Here is a 19,587-nt window from a genome sequence, read left to right as displayed (position 1 = left end):
TTTTAAAATGTAGTTGTCTAGTATTACTGTAGTTGTATTTTTGTAGGATGTCTCCCATAATAAATCTGAGGTAGTATTTTTGTATCACAGTATTATGGCAGAAGTACTTTTTTAGTATATCTGTAGTATTTCTGTCGCAATATGTCTGTAGTAATTATTCTTTTGTAGTATTTTTTGTAGTATTTCTGTCGCAATACGTCTGTAGTAATTATTCTTTTGTAGTATTTTTTGTAGTATTTCTGTCGCAATACTTTAAATTATATTGATACTGTACTGCAGGGCTCGGGAACCTATATATACATATATATATATATATATATATATATATATACATATATATATACTGGACTGTCTCAGAAAATTAGAATATTGTGATAAAGTTCTTTATTTTCTGTAATGCAATTAAAAAAACAAAAATGTCATACATTCTGGATTCATTACACATCAACTGAACTATTTCAAGCCTTTTATTATTTGAATATTGCTGATTTTGGCTTACAGCTGAAGAAAACTCAAAAATCCGATCTCAAAATATTAGAATACTTCCTCAGACCAAGTAAAAAAATAAATTTTATAACAGCAAAACTAAATCAAACATTTGAAAATGTCCATTGATGCACTCAGTACTTGGTTGGGAATCCTTTTGCACGGATTACTGCATCAATCCGGCGTGGCATGGAGGCAATCAGCCTGTGGCATTGCTGAGGTGTTATTGATGCCCAGGATGCTTCGATAGCGGCCTTCAGCTCATTTGCATTTGTAGGTCTGGTGTCTTTCATCTTCTTCCTAACTATACCCCACAAATTCTCGATGGGGTTCAGGTCAGGGGAATTAGCAGACCAATCAAGGACAGTGATGCCATGGTCAGTGCACCAGTTACTGTGGGCAGGTGCCAGATCATGCTGAAAAATGAAATCCTCATCTCCATAGAGCTTTTCAGCAGATTGAAGCATGTAGTGCTGTAAAATCTCTTGGTACACAGTTGCATTTACTCTGGACTTGATGAAACACAGTGGACCAACACCAGCAGCTGTGGATATGATTTGAAACTGCACTCTGTCAACAGCCTGCTCTTTGAGAAATTTCTTTTTGTGTCTTACCCTTCTGAAGGAGGGTATCAATGATGGTCCTCTGGACAGCAGTCAGATCAGCAGTCTTCCCCATACTTGTGATTTAGTTTACTGAACCAAGCTGAGTGTTTTTAAGGCTCAGGAAACCCTCGCAAGGTGTTTCGAGTTAATTAGATGATTCAGGTTATTAGTTGAATAGCCTACTTGTATACTTTTTCATGATATTCTAATATTTTGAGATCGGATTTTTGAGTTTTCTTAAGCTGTAAGCCAAATTCAGCAATATTCAAATAATAAAAGGCTTGAAATAGTTCAGTTGATGTGTAATGAATCCAGAATGTATGACATTTTTGTTTTTTTAATTGCATTACAGAAAATAAAGAACTTTATCACAATATTCTAATTTTCTGAGACAGTCCAGTATATATATGTGTATATATTTATATATGTGTACAGTGAAGAAAATAAGTATTTGAAAATGATTTGTACATATATGTATATATATAATATATATATATATATATATATAATATATATGTGTGTGCGTGTGTGTGTGTGTGTGTGGTGTGCGTATATATATATATATATATATATATATATATATACACATGGTGTGTTAGTATATGTATACTGTAAAAACACTAGCCATGTTGTTATAGTTATCATTATTATTTTTATTTAAGTTCCCCCACTCTTTTTAGTTGTAATTGCTTTAGCAAGGCACAACTACATTGCCAAGTGCTGTAAAGCAACTATTATAATCCCCCGAGATCTTTTTATTATATATATCTTCTTCCGCCGAATTTTGACGGGCTTCTCCTCCCAGAGCTTTTGGAGTAGTCCAACGATTCATATACCAAAAATTCCGGCCCAATCAGGACTTCCCTGCGACCATACGGAGAAGCGATACGAGCGCAAGGGGCCCCAGAGACCCAAAAAAGTCACCATCCGGTCTAATGTATTTTGAAAGTCTCCCATCCAGAATACATGGGCCCATTCAATATAATGGGGAGGCACAGAACACAGGGCTTTTCCAGAGGGTAGTCATAGTAATCAGGGACTGTCCAGGGTTGCTTGAGGAGGCTCGACCCACATTACTTTTAACCATGGGTAAATGGTGAATTCCAAAGAGTGTATGCTAGCAAGAGGATGCTAACAGCAATGTGCGATGCTAGCTAAGTGTTGGGCTGGCATAGGCAGCCCAAACATTAGCGCAAGCTAGCTGTAAACACTGTTGGTGATTAGTTGGGCTGGCATAGCCAGAGTCCCCCCCACAGGACCAAATTAAAAACGACAAATACATCTCTCTGAGTTAAAAACTAATGCTAACAACTTAACGCTACCGGTTCTCTACCAACATCTGCCAGATCAATCACAACTCTTACAATTGCCGCTGGAATTGTCTAGTTAGGGCCCGGTCACACAGCCGTTTGCGTCTGTATCGCGGGTAAAATTTTGCGTTTTTTTTTTTGCCCGTGGTTGCCCGTGATGGAAAATGCGCAAAATTGGCCAACCCGCTGTTCATCGGTGGTATGCCCGCAAAACAGACGCCGGCGACTGTTCCGCTTCCTCATCGCGTCATTTCCGCGTCATTTTCTCGTGTGGACCACGGGTATAAAAGCTCCCCAGCCGGTGTTGTGCCCAAATCCGACTCCTACGCAAACCACCCCCCCTCCCCCCTCGCGTGAACGCGCATTCTGCTGCAATCGCTTTGCATTGACGTTGGTGACTTTTTCATCCGCGTTAACAAACGCATTTTGTAGAATACGATCGCACTTTGTTTAAATAATTGTTACAATTAGCTCGCTTTGTTTTAACAAGCGTTTTATATAGAATACGATCGCTTTTGTTGGAAGCGCAGCAGAATGGGCTTTCACGCAAGGGGGGAGGATTTCATATACGGTGTGCATTACCGTTCGATTACGTTCACAACAAAAACAAAGACGGAATGGTTTAAGTTGTATTACATTCCCAACAAATGCAAGACGAAGTGGTTATATGTTCGGGGCGGCAGTAGCTCAGGAGGTAGAGCGCTCGTCTTGGGACCAAGGGATCCCAGTTCGAATCCCGACTCGTCCGTGTTACACGTCGAAGTGTCCTTGGGTAAGACACTGAACCCCTAATACCCCCAATAAGCAGGTTAGCGCCTTACATGGCAGCAAGGCCGCTATTGGGAAATGTGGAGCACATTGTAAAGCGCTTTGGGAAGTCATTGACTTGAAAAGCGCTATATAAATGCAGATCATTTCATTTCATTTCATTACATTCCCTAAAAGTGATATAGCCAGCCCAAGTATTAGCGATGAGGGGTTGATGCTATGCTTACTCATGCTAGCAGTAAAAACTGTTGGTGACAAGTTGGGCTGGCGTTGGGTACATGTTGAAGAGTTATGCTAATGGGTACCTGTTAAAAAGTGATGCTAACAATTTAATGCTAACTTCTTCATGCAAAAAAATATTTTAACAACTTCATATTTACAAACTATGCTAACGGGTACATGTTGATGAGTTATGCTAACGGACACATGCTAAAAATGATAATAACGGCTAAATGCTAACTTCTTCATAGTAAAAAATTTTGGTAATCGCAATATTTTATCGATTTCATATTTACAAATTATGCTAATGGATACATGTTGATGAGTTATTCTAATGGATACCTGTTAAAAAGTGATGCTAACAAATAAAGGCTAACTACTTCATGCTAAAAAAATTGGGTAATGGCTGTATTTTAACAAATTCATATTTACAAATTATGCTAATGGAATCATGTTGATGAGTTATGCGAACGAATAAATGCGATAAAGTGATGCTAATGGCTAAATGCTAACTTCTTCATGCTAAAAATGTTTGGTAATGGCAACATTTTAACGACTTCATATTTACAAATTATGCTAATGGCCTCAGGCTGATGAGTTATGCTAACAGGTACATGCTAAAAAGTGATGCGCCCTCTTCTATGCAGCAGCGTGTTGGGGAGGCAGCGTCAAGAAGAAGGATGCCTCTCGTCTCAATAAACTGGCTAGGAAAGCGAGCTCTGTTGTGGGCAAAGAGCTGGACAGCCTAACAACAGTAGCTGAGAGACGAGCACTGAAAAAGCTGAGGTCAATCATGGACAATCCATCGCATCCACTACACAGCATTATCTCCAGACAGAAGAGCAGTTTCAGCGACAGACTGCTGTCACTGTCTTGTACTACGGACAGACAGAAGAGATCTTTTCTTCCTCATGCCATGAGGCTCTTTAACTCCACCCGGCAGAGTAAAGGCCCACATAAAACCACACCACCTACATTGGATATTACCGAATCTTACTGCGATATGTATTCTGTGTAGCACTATTTAGTTACTCTATATAACACGCTACAGTGGGCATTTGCACGTCACACTGGGTATTTGTATATTGTATTCTTTTGGCTTTATTATTGTACTGTTCTCAGCTCAGGGATGCTGCTGGAAATGTGAATTTCCCTTAGGGGATGAATAAAGTATCTATCTATCTATCTATCTATCTATCTATCTAACGGCTAAACGCTAACTTTTTCATGCTAAAAAATTTGGGTAATGGCAATATTTTAAAGACTTCATATTTACAAATTTCGCGAAAGGCCTTGTGTTGATGAGTTATGCGGGGCGGCAGTAGCTCAGGAGGTAGAACGATCGTTTGAGGATTAAGGGATCCCAGTTCGAATCCCGGCTTGTCCGTGTTACATGCCGAAGTGTCCTTGGGTAAGACACGCAGTCCCCCCACAGAACCAATTAAGAAATGACAGAAACCTCTCTCTGATTCAAAAACTTTATGCTAACTCATAATGCTAACAACCGGGGTTATATATACCTGCCGGGATCATCTTCCAGATCAATCACAACTCTTACAATTGCCGCGGTAATTGTCTAGTATTTTATCTATCTTCTTCCGCCAAAGTTTAACAAGTAACTCCTCCCAGAGCTTTTGAGGTAGCCCAATGATTCATCCACCAAAAATTCTGGCCCGACCGGTACTCTTGTGATATGTCTTTTTATAGCGATACGCCATATCAATCACAACTACTTTCCCCAATCTTACAATTGCCGCGGGAATTGTCTAGTTTTTGTTTGTTTTCCGTTTAACAGCGCCTATCAATTTTTCATTAGATTTCCATTTTGGTAATAGTTGGCCACTCCTGGTTTCAAACAAGCACGTTGTTTTTTTTGTTTTCTGTTTTTTAAATAATCTAGAGTCAGATTGTGTTCTGCGAGTAAAACTGGAGTGTGATGAAATGTTCCACTTTTTAATGTCCACATTTGGCATGTATGTTAGAAGAGGGGAGAAGTTAATTGGGGTAACCTCTCTGCAACATGTCTACGAAACGCGCCTCATCCGCAAAGCTATCTCTCTTATCAATGATGCAACCCACCCTGCACACTGCCCATTCAGCGTCCTACCCTCTGGAAAGAGATAAAGAAGCCTTTGGTCCCGCACTACTAGGCTTGCTAATAGCTTCATCCACCAGGCAATGACACACCCGGAAAGAAGAAATGAACACTCACGACTGCATACCAACTTCCGCTCACCTGCTGATTGCATTACTATTGTACTGATTTTTATCTTTTCACATTTTTAAATTTTACCTTTATTCGTTATTATATTATTGCTACTACTGCTGCTGCTGCTTGGAACACTTAATGTCGTGTCTTATATGTTAGTTGTATTACTTCAGTATAAAACGAAAGGTCACTTGCACTTTTATTTAGTAGTATTATTTAGGTTAGGACTGATCTCTGCATCTGCACTATTGTCGTTACTATCTACGCATAGGTGAAGGTGAAATGAAATTTCAATTCCTTGTAGGTAAAGTATATCAAAGAAAATTGACAGATAAAATTGACTCATGATGTATGCATTACTATTGTGGAATGCCTGCCTGAATGGTGATGCTGAGGTCAATGAGCGCTCCCTGAATGCTGAACAGTGCCGAGTCTTTCCCCATAGGTCTCAGCTCCCAACTCCGGAAGGGAAAGTTGGCATAGGTTTGTTGCATCAACACAAAGGGGTAGAAGCAGTCCATCTTGAAGGAGACCTTTGCTACCCCGGCTACTTCCTCCTGTTCTTGTTCCTCTCCCGCCTCCCCTTCTCCTTCCGCCACCACCGCCACCTCCTCCTGAACTTGCTCTTTGTGAGAAAAGTCGATGATGCCATCCATCCTCCAAAACTTGCCTATGTGAGGAGACATCACAAAATAAAACTTCAATAGGGGATTTGAAACACGGGGGGAGTCGTAACACGGGGGGCAGTTGTAACGGTCTAAGTTAGATGAATTAGAAGAGAGTTTTATTGCTGCCACTTACAGTGAAGAAAATAAGTACCGTAATACCGGACTATAAGCCGTTACTTTTTTTCCAAACTTTCAACCCTGCGGCTTATTCAGTGATGCGGCCAATTTATGTAATTTTTCTAACGGCCGCCAGCGGCGCTCGAGTACAAAAGGTAAGATTTAGACTGCAACTTCTTGGCTTGTGCACAAATTAAATTAGCGTAGACATATCCTCATCATGCAAATTGCAAAAAGAAAGGCACATGACGCAACTTTTAAGCTAAACGCAATCGAGCAGTCCGATATAGAAGGAAACAGAGCTACCGCACGTAAACTTAACTTTGCGAGCGTGATGCTAGCGTGTTTTTAAATAAGGGAGCGTGGGACGACGTCTAGATGACAAAGTCTCTTTCCCATACTGAAGGAAGACGACTTTGATGACGTCAGTTATAAGGATCCGTGCTTACTACAAGTACGGTTTGGTTTTTTACAGAGCTGTTTACTGTGTTGCGAGTAGCGTTTTGCTACCCTTCACAGGCACGGTTTGGGATGAAAGTTATAATATTATTATTAAAGCTTTGAAAACTCTCTCGGTGTACCGTCTTTCTTTGTAAATATGTGTAACCATGTATAATATGTATTTGCAACTGTATATTTTTGTAATGTATTTATTTTAGAAACTTATTCTGATGTTTTGCACGAGCAAATGAGAAAGAAGGGGCAGGGCAAACGCGGGCTGACGGGAAGTGGAGTAAAGGTGAGACGTGTTTGTGGACCCGGCCGACAATAGTGGATATATATTTTTCCCACCCTTATCTTCGGAAATATACACTTTTTTCCTTGGATTACTTTCGACGGGCACCCGGACTCTGCAGGTCTGCATTAAATCTTAAGTACGGGTATCATTTTCCGTTCATTTTGCCGGCTGTGTTTTTTGGACCAGTATGGGTTAATTTCGTGTTTGTATTGCGTTTTTTCAATGTGGGCGCACGCGGCTATACAGGTGCACAAAATCAGTTTTCCTCACGAAATGTGGTGGGTGCGGGTCATAATCAGGTGCGCTCTATAGTCCAGAATTTACGGTATTTGAACACTGCCATTTTGCCATTTCTCCCACTTAGAAATCATGGAAGGGTCTGAAATTGTCATCGTAGGAGCATGTCCACTGTGAGAGAGATCAACTACGAAGAAAATCCAGAAATAACTATGCATGATTTTTTAACAATTTATTTGTGTGATACAGCTGCAAATAAGTATTATAACACCTGTGTATCATCTAGAATTCTGACCCTGAAAGACCTGTTAGTCCGCCCATCAGAAGTCCACCTGCACTCCATGTATCATCATGAATCAGATGCACCTGTTTGAGGTCGCTGCATAAAGACACCAGTCCAATCATACAATCAGTAAGACTAACTTGTAACATGGCGAAGACCAAAAACTGTCCAAAGACACCATTAACAAAACTGTACACCTCCACAAGGCTGGAAAGGGCTACAGAGCAATTGTCAAGAAGCTTGGTGGAAAAAGGTCTACTGTTGTAGCAATCGTTAGAAAATGGAAGAAGCTAAACATGACGGTCAATCTCAACCGGAGTGGTGTCCAATGCAAGATATCACCTCGTGGGGTCTCAATGATTCTAAGAAAGGTGAGGAATCAGCCCGGAACTACACAACAGGAGTTAGTCAATGACCTGAAATGAGCTGGGAGCACCATTTCCAAGGTTACTCTAGGTAATACACTAAGACGTCATGATTTGAAATCATGCATGACACGAAAGGTTCCCCTGCTTAAACCAGCACATGTCAAGGCCCGTCTTAAGTTTGCATATGACCATTTGGATGATACAGAGGAGTCATGGGAGAAAGTTTTGTGGTAAGATGAGACCAAAATGTAACCTTTTGGTCATAATTCCACCAAGCGTGTTTGGAAGAAGAAGAATAAAGAGTACAATTCAAGGACACCATCCTTACTCTGAAGCATGGGGGTGGTAACATCATGCTTTTGGGGTGTGGGGGTGGTAACATCATGCTTTTAGGGTGTTTTTTTGCACATGGGACTGGACGAGTGCACTGCATTAAAGAAAGGATGACTAGGGCCGTGTATTGTGAGATTTTGGGCAACAATCTCCTTCCCTAAGTCAGAGCATTGAAGATGGGTCGTCGCTGGGTCTTCCAACACGACAACGACCCGAAGCACACAGCCCAGAAAACCAAGGAGTGGCTCCATAAGAAGCATTTTAAGGTTCTAGCATGGCCCAGCCAGTCTCCAAACCAGAACCCAATCGAAAATCTCAGCAACAACCCAGAAACCTGACTGACCTAGATAAGATCTGTGTGGAGGAGTTGGCCAAGATCCCTCCTGCAGTGTGTGAGAATCTTGTGAAAAACTACAGGAAACATTTGACTTCTGTAATAGAAAACAAAGGCTACTGTACAAAATTTAAAAAAAATCTATCAGATCTTCAAATACTTATCTGCAGCTATATCACACGATCATCAAAAGAATCATGCACTATGATTTCTGGATTTTTTTTTTTAGTTTATCTCTCTCACAGTGGACATGCACCTAGATGAAATGTTAGGCCCCTTCATGATTTCTCTTTGTGGGAGAAATAGCAAAATAGCAGGGTGTTCAAATACTTATTTTCTTCACTGTACATACAATACTCTGCTTTCCTTTTTAACCTCATACACGACGTCTGAAGACTCAAAAAACCACATTTTCAGGTAAGATTTCAAACTTTTTTTCTCGCTTTTTTGGTTTTATATCAAAAATGCCAAAGATTGACACATTTCTGGCACATGGCTTTAATATCCACATTACTGGCTTCGATCTTGTGAGTTTTTGTCATGCTAGCTAACAGCCAAAGTGAGAAAATGTTAGCATACCTTTCAAACTGTACGTTTTTGCTGTACAAAGTACGTTTATTTTGCATTTCAAGACGTGTATGACGTACAAGAAAATCTGTACGGAAAAACGCAAATTTGTCATTTATGGGTACCATCCGGTATACACCGACTATCACGAAACGGCAAATCAATCAAGTCAAACGAGTTCGAGTTGTGTAGTGAAAGGAGGTCCCTCTCTTTTTAGAAAACCGTCTTTTTTGGCTCAACTCATTAAAGAGAGCTCTCAAACGGCTCATTTGCCGTGATGCATTATATTACGAATTATTATGTAGTATAAAGAAGTTAAGAAAAAGAAGAAGCATGAAAGGAGAAATTGACAAGAGACAGGTTTGTGATTATCCCTTTAATCAGTATATTACCAACCATAATTTAATGCAGAAAATGAATTATTTAAATAAGAAAATGTATTATTCTGCTTAATTATATTTGCATGTATTTTTTCCTTCTACAGTGAACGTCCAAGCTACTTAATTTTTGAACTTTTTTTTATTATAAACTTCATTCATGTCGAGCAACTTAGTATCTCAGAACAAAATGTTAATTAACAATATACAGGACTGTCTCAGAAAATTAGAATATTGTGATGAAGTTCTTTATTTTCTGTAATGCAATTAAAAAAACAAAAATGTCATACATTCTGGATTCATTACACATCGACTGAACTATTTCAAGCCTTTTATTATTTGAATATTGCTGATTTTGGCTTACAGCTGAAAAAAAACTCAAAAATCCTATCTCAAAATATTAGAATACTTCCTCAGACCAAGTAAAAAAATTATTTTATAACAGCAAAACTAAATCAAACATTTAAAAATGTCCATTGATGCACTCAGTACTTGGTTGGGAATCCTTTTGCACGGATTACTGCATCAATCCGGCGTGGCATGGAGGCAATCAGCCTGTGGCATTGCTGAGGTGTTATTGATGCCCAGGATGCTTCGATAGCGGCCTTCAGCTCATTTGCATTTGTAGGTCTGGTGTCTTTCATCTTCTTCTTAACTATACCCCACAAATTCTCGATGGGGTTCAGGTCAGGGGAATTAGCAGGCCAATCAAGGACAGTGATGCCATGGTCAGTGCACCAGTTACTGGTGGTTTTGGCACTGTGGGCAGGTGCCAGATCATGCTGGGAAATGAAATCCTCATCTCCATAGAGCTTTTCAGCAGATGGAAGCATGTAGTGCTCTAAAATCTCTTGGTACACAGTTGCATTTACTCTGGACCAACACCAGCAGCTGACCTGGCTCCCCAAACCATTGCTGAGTTGTGGGAACTTCACACTGGATTTCAAGCAACTTGGATTTTGCTCCTCTCCAGCCTTTCTCCAGACTCTGGCGCCTTGACTTCCAAATGAAATGCAAAACTTGCTTTCGTCTGAAAAGAGGACTTTGGACCACTCTGCAACTGTCCAGTGCTTCTTCTCCATAGCCCAAGTCAGACGCTTCTTCCGTTGTCTTGAGTTCAGAAGTGTCTTGACCATGGGAATACGGCTATTGTAGCCCATTTCCCGGACACGTCTGTGAACTGTGGCTTTTGATACCTGGACTCCAGCTTCAGCCCACTGTCTTTGAAGCTCCCCCAAATTCTGGAAGCGGCTCTTCTTCACAATTTTGTTAAGGCTGCGGTCATCTCTCTTGGTTGTGCAGCGTTTCCGGCCACATTTTTCCCTTCCAACAGACTTTTTGTGGATATGCTTTAAAACTGCACTCTGTGAACAGCCTGCTCTTTGAGAAATGTCTTTTTGTGTCTTACTCTCCTGATGGAGGGTATCAATGATGGTCCTCTGGACAGCAGTCAGATCAGCAGTCTTCCCCATACTTGTGATTTAGTTTACTGAACCAAGCTGAGTGTTTTTAAGGCTCAGGAAACCCTCGCAAGGTGTTTCGAGTTAATTAGATGATTCAGGTTATTAGTTGAATAGCCTACTTGTATACTTTTTCATGATATTCTAATATTTTGAGATAGGATTTTTGAGTTTTCTTAAGCTGTAAGCCAAATTCAGCAATATTAAAATAATAAAAGGCTTGAAATAGTTCAGTTGATGTGTAATGAATCCAGAATGTATGACATTTTTGTTTTTTTAATTCCATTACAGAAAATAAAGAACTTTATCACAATATTCTAATTTTCTGAGACAGTCCTGTATATGATATGACAAAACACATGTACAATATAACATGTTAAACTACATAAATAAACACGTTTGAAAAAAAAAATATGGTGTAAGATTATTTTGTAAGGAAAATATATAGCCGTGGAGGTTGACAGGTATGTGTTAGCTTAATGATAGCTGATAGGTATAGGGACAGTTGAAGCACATCCAATACTTTTGTATAATCTATGGACAAGTGCAAGCCCAAAAAAAGGAGAAAAAAGAAAGCAAAAAAAGAAAAGTAGATGCAAAGTTTTGATTGCAAGCGATTTGCCTTGGAAGGTTGCATTCACCACAGGCACTGGCTTATACATTTGCCACACCTGCTTGTCAAACTCTGATTTGAGTTTGATTAATGGATAGATCTTACACAAGCACTTTGCTTTATTCCATGCTATTCTTGTCACATATTTTTATTAAATAAAGAGTTTGTCAAATATTGAAATATCTTAAGCTTATTTGTTAAAATAAATCATAATGTTACAACTGTCTACTAGCAGTATTGGGTACGCTTGTAACGGTGTATCTCTCTAAGAGACTGTCACAAACTTTTGGAGCTACAGACAAATCAAGGTAGCATGTATTATTAGGTTTGAGAGGACTAGCACAAAATATCATAAAGTACAGAGGGAGAAAACAAAATGTGATTGACATTTATCGACCCTTTGCACGTGACTTAACGTTGCTTTCTCCAGCAGAACTAGATCCATGATGGTCGGCAAAGCCACCCTAGCGGTCAACACTTGAAATATGGTTTGAGCTAAAACATATATCAATAATGAAGACAGATGAATATAACTACCACTTTTTCAGACGGTGATTTATTGCTGTGCGGTGGGCAAGGTTCAAAGCTCGATTTGGAATTATGTCCCTATTGATGAAGACAGAAGGCGACAATGTTTTTCTGCAAAAAGACCGAAGGGACTCGTGTTGGGCCAAGGCACAACACTGGCAGCCCTGAAGTTTTCCAGGATTTACAGCAAACCCTTTTTACAAGGTACGTTTGCTGTATTTCCGAGCAATTTAATGTTAAGTAGTAACTAGTCACGTCAAAGAAACTCAAAATAATAGGTTAGCTCGTGCTAACTAGCTACATTACTGTCTTACCGTTGCATTTTTTTACTGCGTAAATGGGCTGCATTTATTGTGATTAGCCAGGGATTAAAAACATTAATCTTCCAAATATCACATGTATCGAAAACTTTATGTGCTCTACCATAAAGCTTATTAACTGCCAAATTATCAACGGAAAAAATGAGACGAATGTTAGGAAGAGAAAACGTAATTTCCTAAAAGTAAATATTTTCAACATGCTTAAAAGTTCTATACAAGGTGGAAATGCCCCAATGCTAATATTTTTTCTTACATTCCCCAGAAATGTAGACACAAAGTAGTTTTAATAACGTTTGCGCAATGGGAGCATTTCACGCCGTGCATTTGTCGGCACAACAAACAAAGCACAGTAACCAGCTACGAAAAACTGGCTTACCAACGTCCGTCATGGTGTTGCACGTGGTTGGGTCACATGTGTGCAAATGGTCAATAGCTGTCAATGGCACCGAAAGAGTTATTGCTAGTTAAGTAAAGAGAGAAGGTGTATTATTTCACCACTAAATGTCGCTGTATTGTGTCGTGCAACCACAAATTAGTGCTAAAAGCACAAAAGAGGAAATCATTTCAGCTCACTTCAAACCAGGGGTGTCAAACTCATTTTAGCCACATAGTAGTTTTTCTACTAGCATTTTCACAAGGGACAGACTAGTAAATTAATTGCATAAAAAGTGTGCCTTAGGTGGTGGCCTGGGGCTCACAGTTAAATTGAGATTCAGGGATGTAATGTTTGAGAATAAAAGTTATTAAGAGGGTTTATTTTCTCAATATTTTTTCCCTTCACTAAAATTCCATCTCCGTGCATTAAAAAAAAACAATGACGAAAAAGCCTTGTGGCAAAAACATTGGATGAAAAAAAAGGTGTGATTTGGTCACTTTGAGTCTCTGTAGTTTGTATTTTTCTTTGTGCTTAGTAGCACTTTGTTTCAGATGCACGGAACAATACGACGACATCTAGTGGTCAAATATTACACAGTGCCCATGTTTGTGTATGTATATATTTGGGGTCATTTACACACACATTACCAAATTTTGAAGTTTTGTTTTTTTTATTCAACCAACAATAATTTTGCATTCGTTTTATATTTGTGGTAATTTTAAACAACTTAACCCAACTTTGACCCAAATGATACATATTTTTTAAAGAAACAATTTAACTAATAATCTGGCAGCCTTTTCTACAGTATTGTATGTATTTAATATACTTAAGTTTATTTAAAAAAAAAAATGGATTTTTTTTTTAATTAAAATGTTACGGTTAATTTTTTTAGAAGAACAAAACAGAATACCAGGAAGAGTGTGAAACCTTGATAATCTTTGAGACACGTTGTGTCCATTTCGCCATGTTCACCGAAAGATACTGATTATATTTTACGGACTAAAAGGGAAACTTAAAAATATATATTTGCAAGAGATTTTAAAGTGTGCCATATGACACAGTGCACCTTAAAGGTCTGGGAAAAAAACCTGTAGGTTTGAATTTTTATCTTAAATGTAGAATCATAAAATTGGAAATTTTAGAGCACTCTGACATCTTGGCTAACTCCCAAAATCATTAAAATACATTCTTTGTAGAAATTATATGCTCTTTTCATTTTTCTTTGTATCTATTTCACTGAGCTCATAAGATGTTTTTGTATTTTACCGACTATAAGGTGCACCTAGAAAACAAATATTTGCTAAAGATTTTAAAGTGCAGTACCTTCTAATCATAGGTTGAATCAAACAATGTGATTTTATAAATATATATATCTATATATATATAGATATATATATATATAGATATATATATAAAAAATCAAATTGTGTGATTTATATTATATATTATAGCTTGTTATAATGATTTGAGTACATAAATTGATTAACGTGAAAAGAGTTTTGATTGTCAAGGGGACGGGACCAAGATAAGCTCTGACTTTTTCTTGTCAGCCCATTTTTTTCCTTCTGCTTTCTCAATTGTGAACCAAAGTTCTTAATTTTTAACTACCGTATTTTCCGCACTATATGGCGCACCGGGTTATAGGGCGCACCCCCCAAAAATAGTTTTTGGTCCTATATCATCCATAGATAAGGCGCACCGGGTTATAAGGCGCTACAATGGGAACGTCGACAAAACAGTCAGATGATTCAGTCAAACTGATTACCCCCTTAACATTCCCAAAGCTTGCAAAGAAGCAAATACGTGTCGTAGACACGTGCGGATGCGGTGTCCGTACGATGTCACTCAAATGCATCATTTCAAATATCGTTCGGAAGGTTTAAGTCTTGGGATTCAAGAAATGCCAACCATTCCTTAGTTTCTATTTTCTTTTTCGCTCGCAACTTTACTGTGCATATGACAATAAACACTTGGAATTGAGTTTAATTCACTCAACTCATCACAGCAACATCAAGATCGTTCTAAAACAAGATACCGGGAAAATATAAAGCCGCATAGCTCACGTTCAATAATGATACACAACAATGGTCTTCTTACAACCGTGAGTGTAGTAAATCCAGGAGAGTAAAATATTTACAAATACAGACTAATGAAACATGTTTCTTTATGGCGTAGTTTAGCAAGCTTGCTATTGTAGCGTATTATGAACTGACCGGTAACGGATAATGGATAATGAATAAAGAAGATAGAACAATAACCCTTAAAAATCCCTCCACCCATTCAGTCATCTTTTTCGGCCAATTGCAGGGTTTGTTTTGGGCCTCTAGCCTATCCGAGGCTCCGAATAACTTCAGCCAATAGCGATCGATTTAACTGATGATTGACACATCTTTTTCGGCCAATTGCAGGGTTTGTTTTGGGCCTCTAGCCTATCCGAGGCTCCGAATAACTTCAGCCAATAACGATCGATTTAACTGATGATTGACACATCTTTTTCGGCCAATTGCAGGGTTTGTTTCGGCCCTCTAGCCTATCCGAGGCTCCGAATAACTTTAGCCAATAGCGATCGATTCAAATGATGATTGACACATTGGTTAGCCAATGAAACGCCGGTATATAAATCCCAGCATACACCGCGGACTACTCCACGTTCGGGGGAAATTCGAGTCGGCGGCTGTTGCGTAAGTTGCGAGACCTTGCGATTTAATATTGAGCCATATATAAGGCGCACTGTATTATAAGGCGCATGGTCAGCTTTTGAAAAAAATTAAGACTTTTAGGTGCGCCTTATAGTGCGAAAAATACGGTAATTGTTAACTTCTCTTTGATGATTAGTGGGAACAGATATAATGTCAATCAATCAATCAATATTCCAGTGTGCCTTATAGTCTTCCATATTTATTGTATTTTCCAGAATATAAGGCATACCTATACAGGGATCAGAATTTTCCGCGGATCCGCGGATTTCCGCTGTTTTTGAACCCCAAAGGTCATTCCCGTAAATCGTCTAAATTCGATGAGAAAATATTTTGGGGGGGTGAGGTATGATACGTGACTGTTTCATCACCCCAAGTTAGCATTTAGACCATTGGTCGATAGGTTCGCTGATAACCAATCAGCGGAGCTTTTGTTCAGAGCATTGGCTTTCTCAAACATGGCGCTCCTTCCGATCTTTTCAAACGGTGAAATGAGTGTTTGAAAAAGTAAATATGAAAATACTAAGAAAAGAAGACGAGGCTTTTGTCTCCGAGATTGATAAAGGAATCAAGAATAAATTTAAGTGGTCATGGCTGGAGAAGACTGTCACAGTAAACGTTAAAATCGGCGCAAAGATCGAGGAAGTTACAGAAACTTTGAGCCAGTTCATCGCAAAGTGTGATGTTCCAGGGAAAGCAAAGTGTCTATACTGTGTCGATCTGATCAATTATGGTACGCGAGGTTGTGTGGCACTGATCGATCATGCTAAAATGAACAAGCACAAAGCAAAAATAGCTTGCCGGCGATCAAATTATGCACTCGGATCCGCATTTAAAATCGGCAGCCACCGGTTCAACATTATTGGCCGTTTCAAATCCTTCCACTTCAAATACTAGCAGCAGTCAACCACTGGTTCCCCTGTGTGACAGAAAATCCCAATCTGAGGTATTTATAAATCTATTTATTTATGAAATGATTTTATCTTTTGTGTTGATACAATATTTAGAACAGGATAAACAAAATTTAAAATTTGTTATAAACATGATTAAAATAGATTATTTTGAATCATCATGATCATGTTCAATATTACGAATGCTTTTAATGTCAATATGTTATTATTTTTTTAATTTATATATATATATATATATATATAAAATACATGGTTTCTGTTTTGTTGGATTTAATTCATTCTAGTGCAATTTTCACATAGCAAATAAGATAAATGCTGTTGACTTCAGGGGGGCTTCGCCCCCCTGAGCCCCCCACCGGACTCCGCCCTGGACCCTGGCTATTTCAGCTGAAAATGAAAATCTCCATTCTGATCCCTGCCTGTAAACCAATTATTTGCCAGAGATTTGAAAATGCACCTTTTATTCCCGTGCGTATTTGTCTGAAAAATGTACATAGTCATTTTCACCTTCTGGATCCCAGCGACCCACTCGAGGAGTTTCTAGGAAGACAACTGTATCAGGGAGTTTCACCGACAATCCAACAAGCGGAGAAGTAGCTTCTTCATCTTCCGTTTGAGTCAATTTTTCTGGGATGTATTCAAAAACTTTTAACACCGTCTCCGACATCTATAAAACACTGCTAGAAATGGTCATCCTGAATTGATTATGAGTACTACTGCATATTTTTGGGTCACCTTTCGAATTTCCCAACCCTTGACGTGTTGAGACTGCGGAGGAAGGTGGAAAAGTTCGTAGTAGAAGACTCCACCTAGGGGTGTGTACTTCCTCAGGTCCACGACCTCCACGCCTTCGTCACCAACCATCATGTCATCCACCGTTGGTGGAAGGCTCTCCTCATCTAGATGAGGATGTGACAAAATATCACAAATGCTTGGTCAATGGAATGGTTCTTGAAATAGGGTTACTAGAACAGTTAAGATTAAGGCTGTCAAACTCATTTTAGCTCATTTTCTACCACATGGTAGAAAAAAATATCTTACCAGGCTAGTAAATTAATGACATGAAAACCTGGACCACTGGGTCTTTTCAGAGGCTCACAATTAAATTATGGTACAGGGACGTAAGATTTGATAAAAAAAAAATGATTGTTAAGGTGTTTTCTTTCCTTCAATTTTTTTTTTCTTTACTAAGATTTCATCTCCTCTAATGTTTGTCAACTTTGCATTTGTAAAACGCAAAACCATTTAATTCATTTCCACTCCGGTTTATTTGACTTGGGGTCACTCATGCAGACTGGAAAGTGACAAAAATGGCATAAAATCACAGATTTAAATGATTGATTGAATAGGGGGTTACCAAAAATTCGTATAGGGGGCCAGATTTGGTGACCTGAAAATGTGTTAGGGCCGACTTTTCAGCCTGGCATTCTTTAAACAGTGTTTAATAAATTCATCCTCCTATAAGGTTTGTAGTGCTTGGAGATCAGCGTCACTATCTTGTAGCTTGCCTCAGTAACTCACCTCATTAGCATTTTTATTTGACTCACAGGGTCTCATGGAATAGCACTGCTGTGCCATTAAAACAGCTTCCAGTTGCTTCACCTTTTCACAGCGTTCATTTCAATTTCGCTTTTTTTTTTCTTTGTTTTCCCCGAGCAGTGCCTCTTCATATCATATTGTAACAGCCACAGTCTTGAGGTGAATTAAGGAGACGCAGTTGTTTCAGATTGTGGTTAAAAGAATACTCCAATTTTCACGTGTCCTGGAAGTGGCGGCCCTCACAATTTATGTTATACTGCGGGTAACATTACTGGTGGGCCACATATTGTCAATTTCTGAGGGCCAGTAAAATTTTATCTCGGGCCGTAACTGGCCCCCAGGCCAAACTTTGGACATGGCAAGATTAAATGATTTAAAAGTCTTTGGCTTTTTATTTTTCCTTTTTTTAAATCTTTTTCTGGATACGAGAACTTCGCTGTTAAATTTCATAACTATTAAAACTTCTACAAAGACAACCAGGTGCTATTTTTAATTTTTTTTATTGCCTTAAACTTTTGACTTCTATTTTAGGTTAAAAAGGTAGGGGAATGTGTTTCATCAATTTCTCTGGTTGATTGATGCTAGTCAGTAAATACAGCTAAATTGGGTGCTTTGCGAGTGGCGCCTGGCTTTAGCGACAACCATTGGACATATTTTCAACTTTAAGTATTTGTATCTCATTTTCATCTTGTGCTTCTCTCAGAAGGCCATGTGTTTGACATAGGTGCTTTAGATTGTTCATATTGTATTGTTAAAAGGCACATACAAGTGCTTGATAATACACACTTAAAAAAATAACACATGTTGCACAATTTATTATTATTTTTTTTTACTTTAATATATCTTAATGTCCTGTTGTGAGGGGTCCTCTGCCTCTGGGAGGTGTGAGAATTCTCCCACCGTGGTCCGCTACGTGTCGTAAGAGGCGACTAAAGTGGAGGGAGCGAGGGGACTGAGGATCCTCTCCTCTCTATCTCTTCTCCCGAAGAGACGGCAAGGCAAAGAAAGGGGGACGGGAGACGGAAAGGTATCGCAAACCCTAGTTATAGGGTCACCAAATGTGAGAGGATGTGGAAGTAAAGCAACTGAGTGGAAGAAAGAGGAGATCGGAAGGATGATGACTAAAAGGAAGGTTGATGTGTTAGCCTTGAGTGAAACAAAGATGAAAGGAAAGGGTGAATTAAAGTTTGGAGGTATGTATGGTAGAAAGTCTCGAGTTGTGGGTGGACATGCTAGAGAAGGAGTGGCTGTGCTTGTGAGTGAGAAAGCAAAGGAAAAACTGGTGGAGTGGAAAGATACATCTTCCAGATTGATGTGGGTGAGGTTAAAGTGGGTTGTAGAAGTATGGATGTTTATAAGTGCATATGGACCTGGTTCAGAAATAAGTGCTGAGGAGAGAGAGGAGTTCTGGAAGGATTTCTCAGAATGTGTGGCAAGTGCGAAAGAAGGGTGGAAAGTGGCAATACTCGGTGACCTGAATGCTAGAGTGGGTGATAAAACGGTTGAAAATGCGGATGGTAGATA

The 19,587-nt window shown here is 39.0% G+C and overlaps 1 protein-coding gene across 1 annotated transcript in view; it reads right to left on the bottom strand.

Moving 5' to 3' along the window:
- Positions 1–19,587, bottom strand: part of dnai7 (dynein axonemal intermediate chain 7) — a 51,494-nt gene that overhangs the window by 7,769 nt on the left and 24,138 nt on the right. Inside the window, exons 12-14 of the mRNA XM_088346829.1 lie at positions 17,260–17,423; positions 17,032–17,191; positions 5,975–6,267 (exon numbers count right to left, since the gene is read on the bottom strand). Of these exons, the coding sequence (XP_088202955.1) occupies positions 5,975–6,267; positions 17,032–17,191; positions 17,260–17,423 (617 nt within the window). The remainder of the gene's footprint in view (positions 1–5,974; positions 6,268–17,031; positions 17,192–17,259; positions 17,424–19,587) is intronic.

The sequence above is a fragment of the Urocampus carinirostris genome, chromosome 11 (assembly GCF_059441175.1).
Source record: "Urocampus carinirostris isolate Australia breed hairy pipefish chromosome 11, RoL_Ucar_1.0, whole genome shotgun sequence".
NCBI classification, from domain to species: Eukaryota; Metazoa; Chordata; class Actinopteri; order Syngnathiformes; family Syngnathidae; genus Urocampus; species Urocampus carinirostris.
The sequence above is the reverse complement of the archived record's forward strand: the minus strand, read 5'-3'. Positions and strand labels throughout refer to the sequence as shown.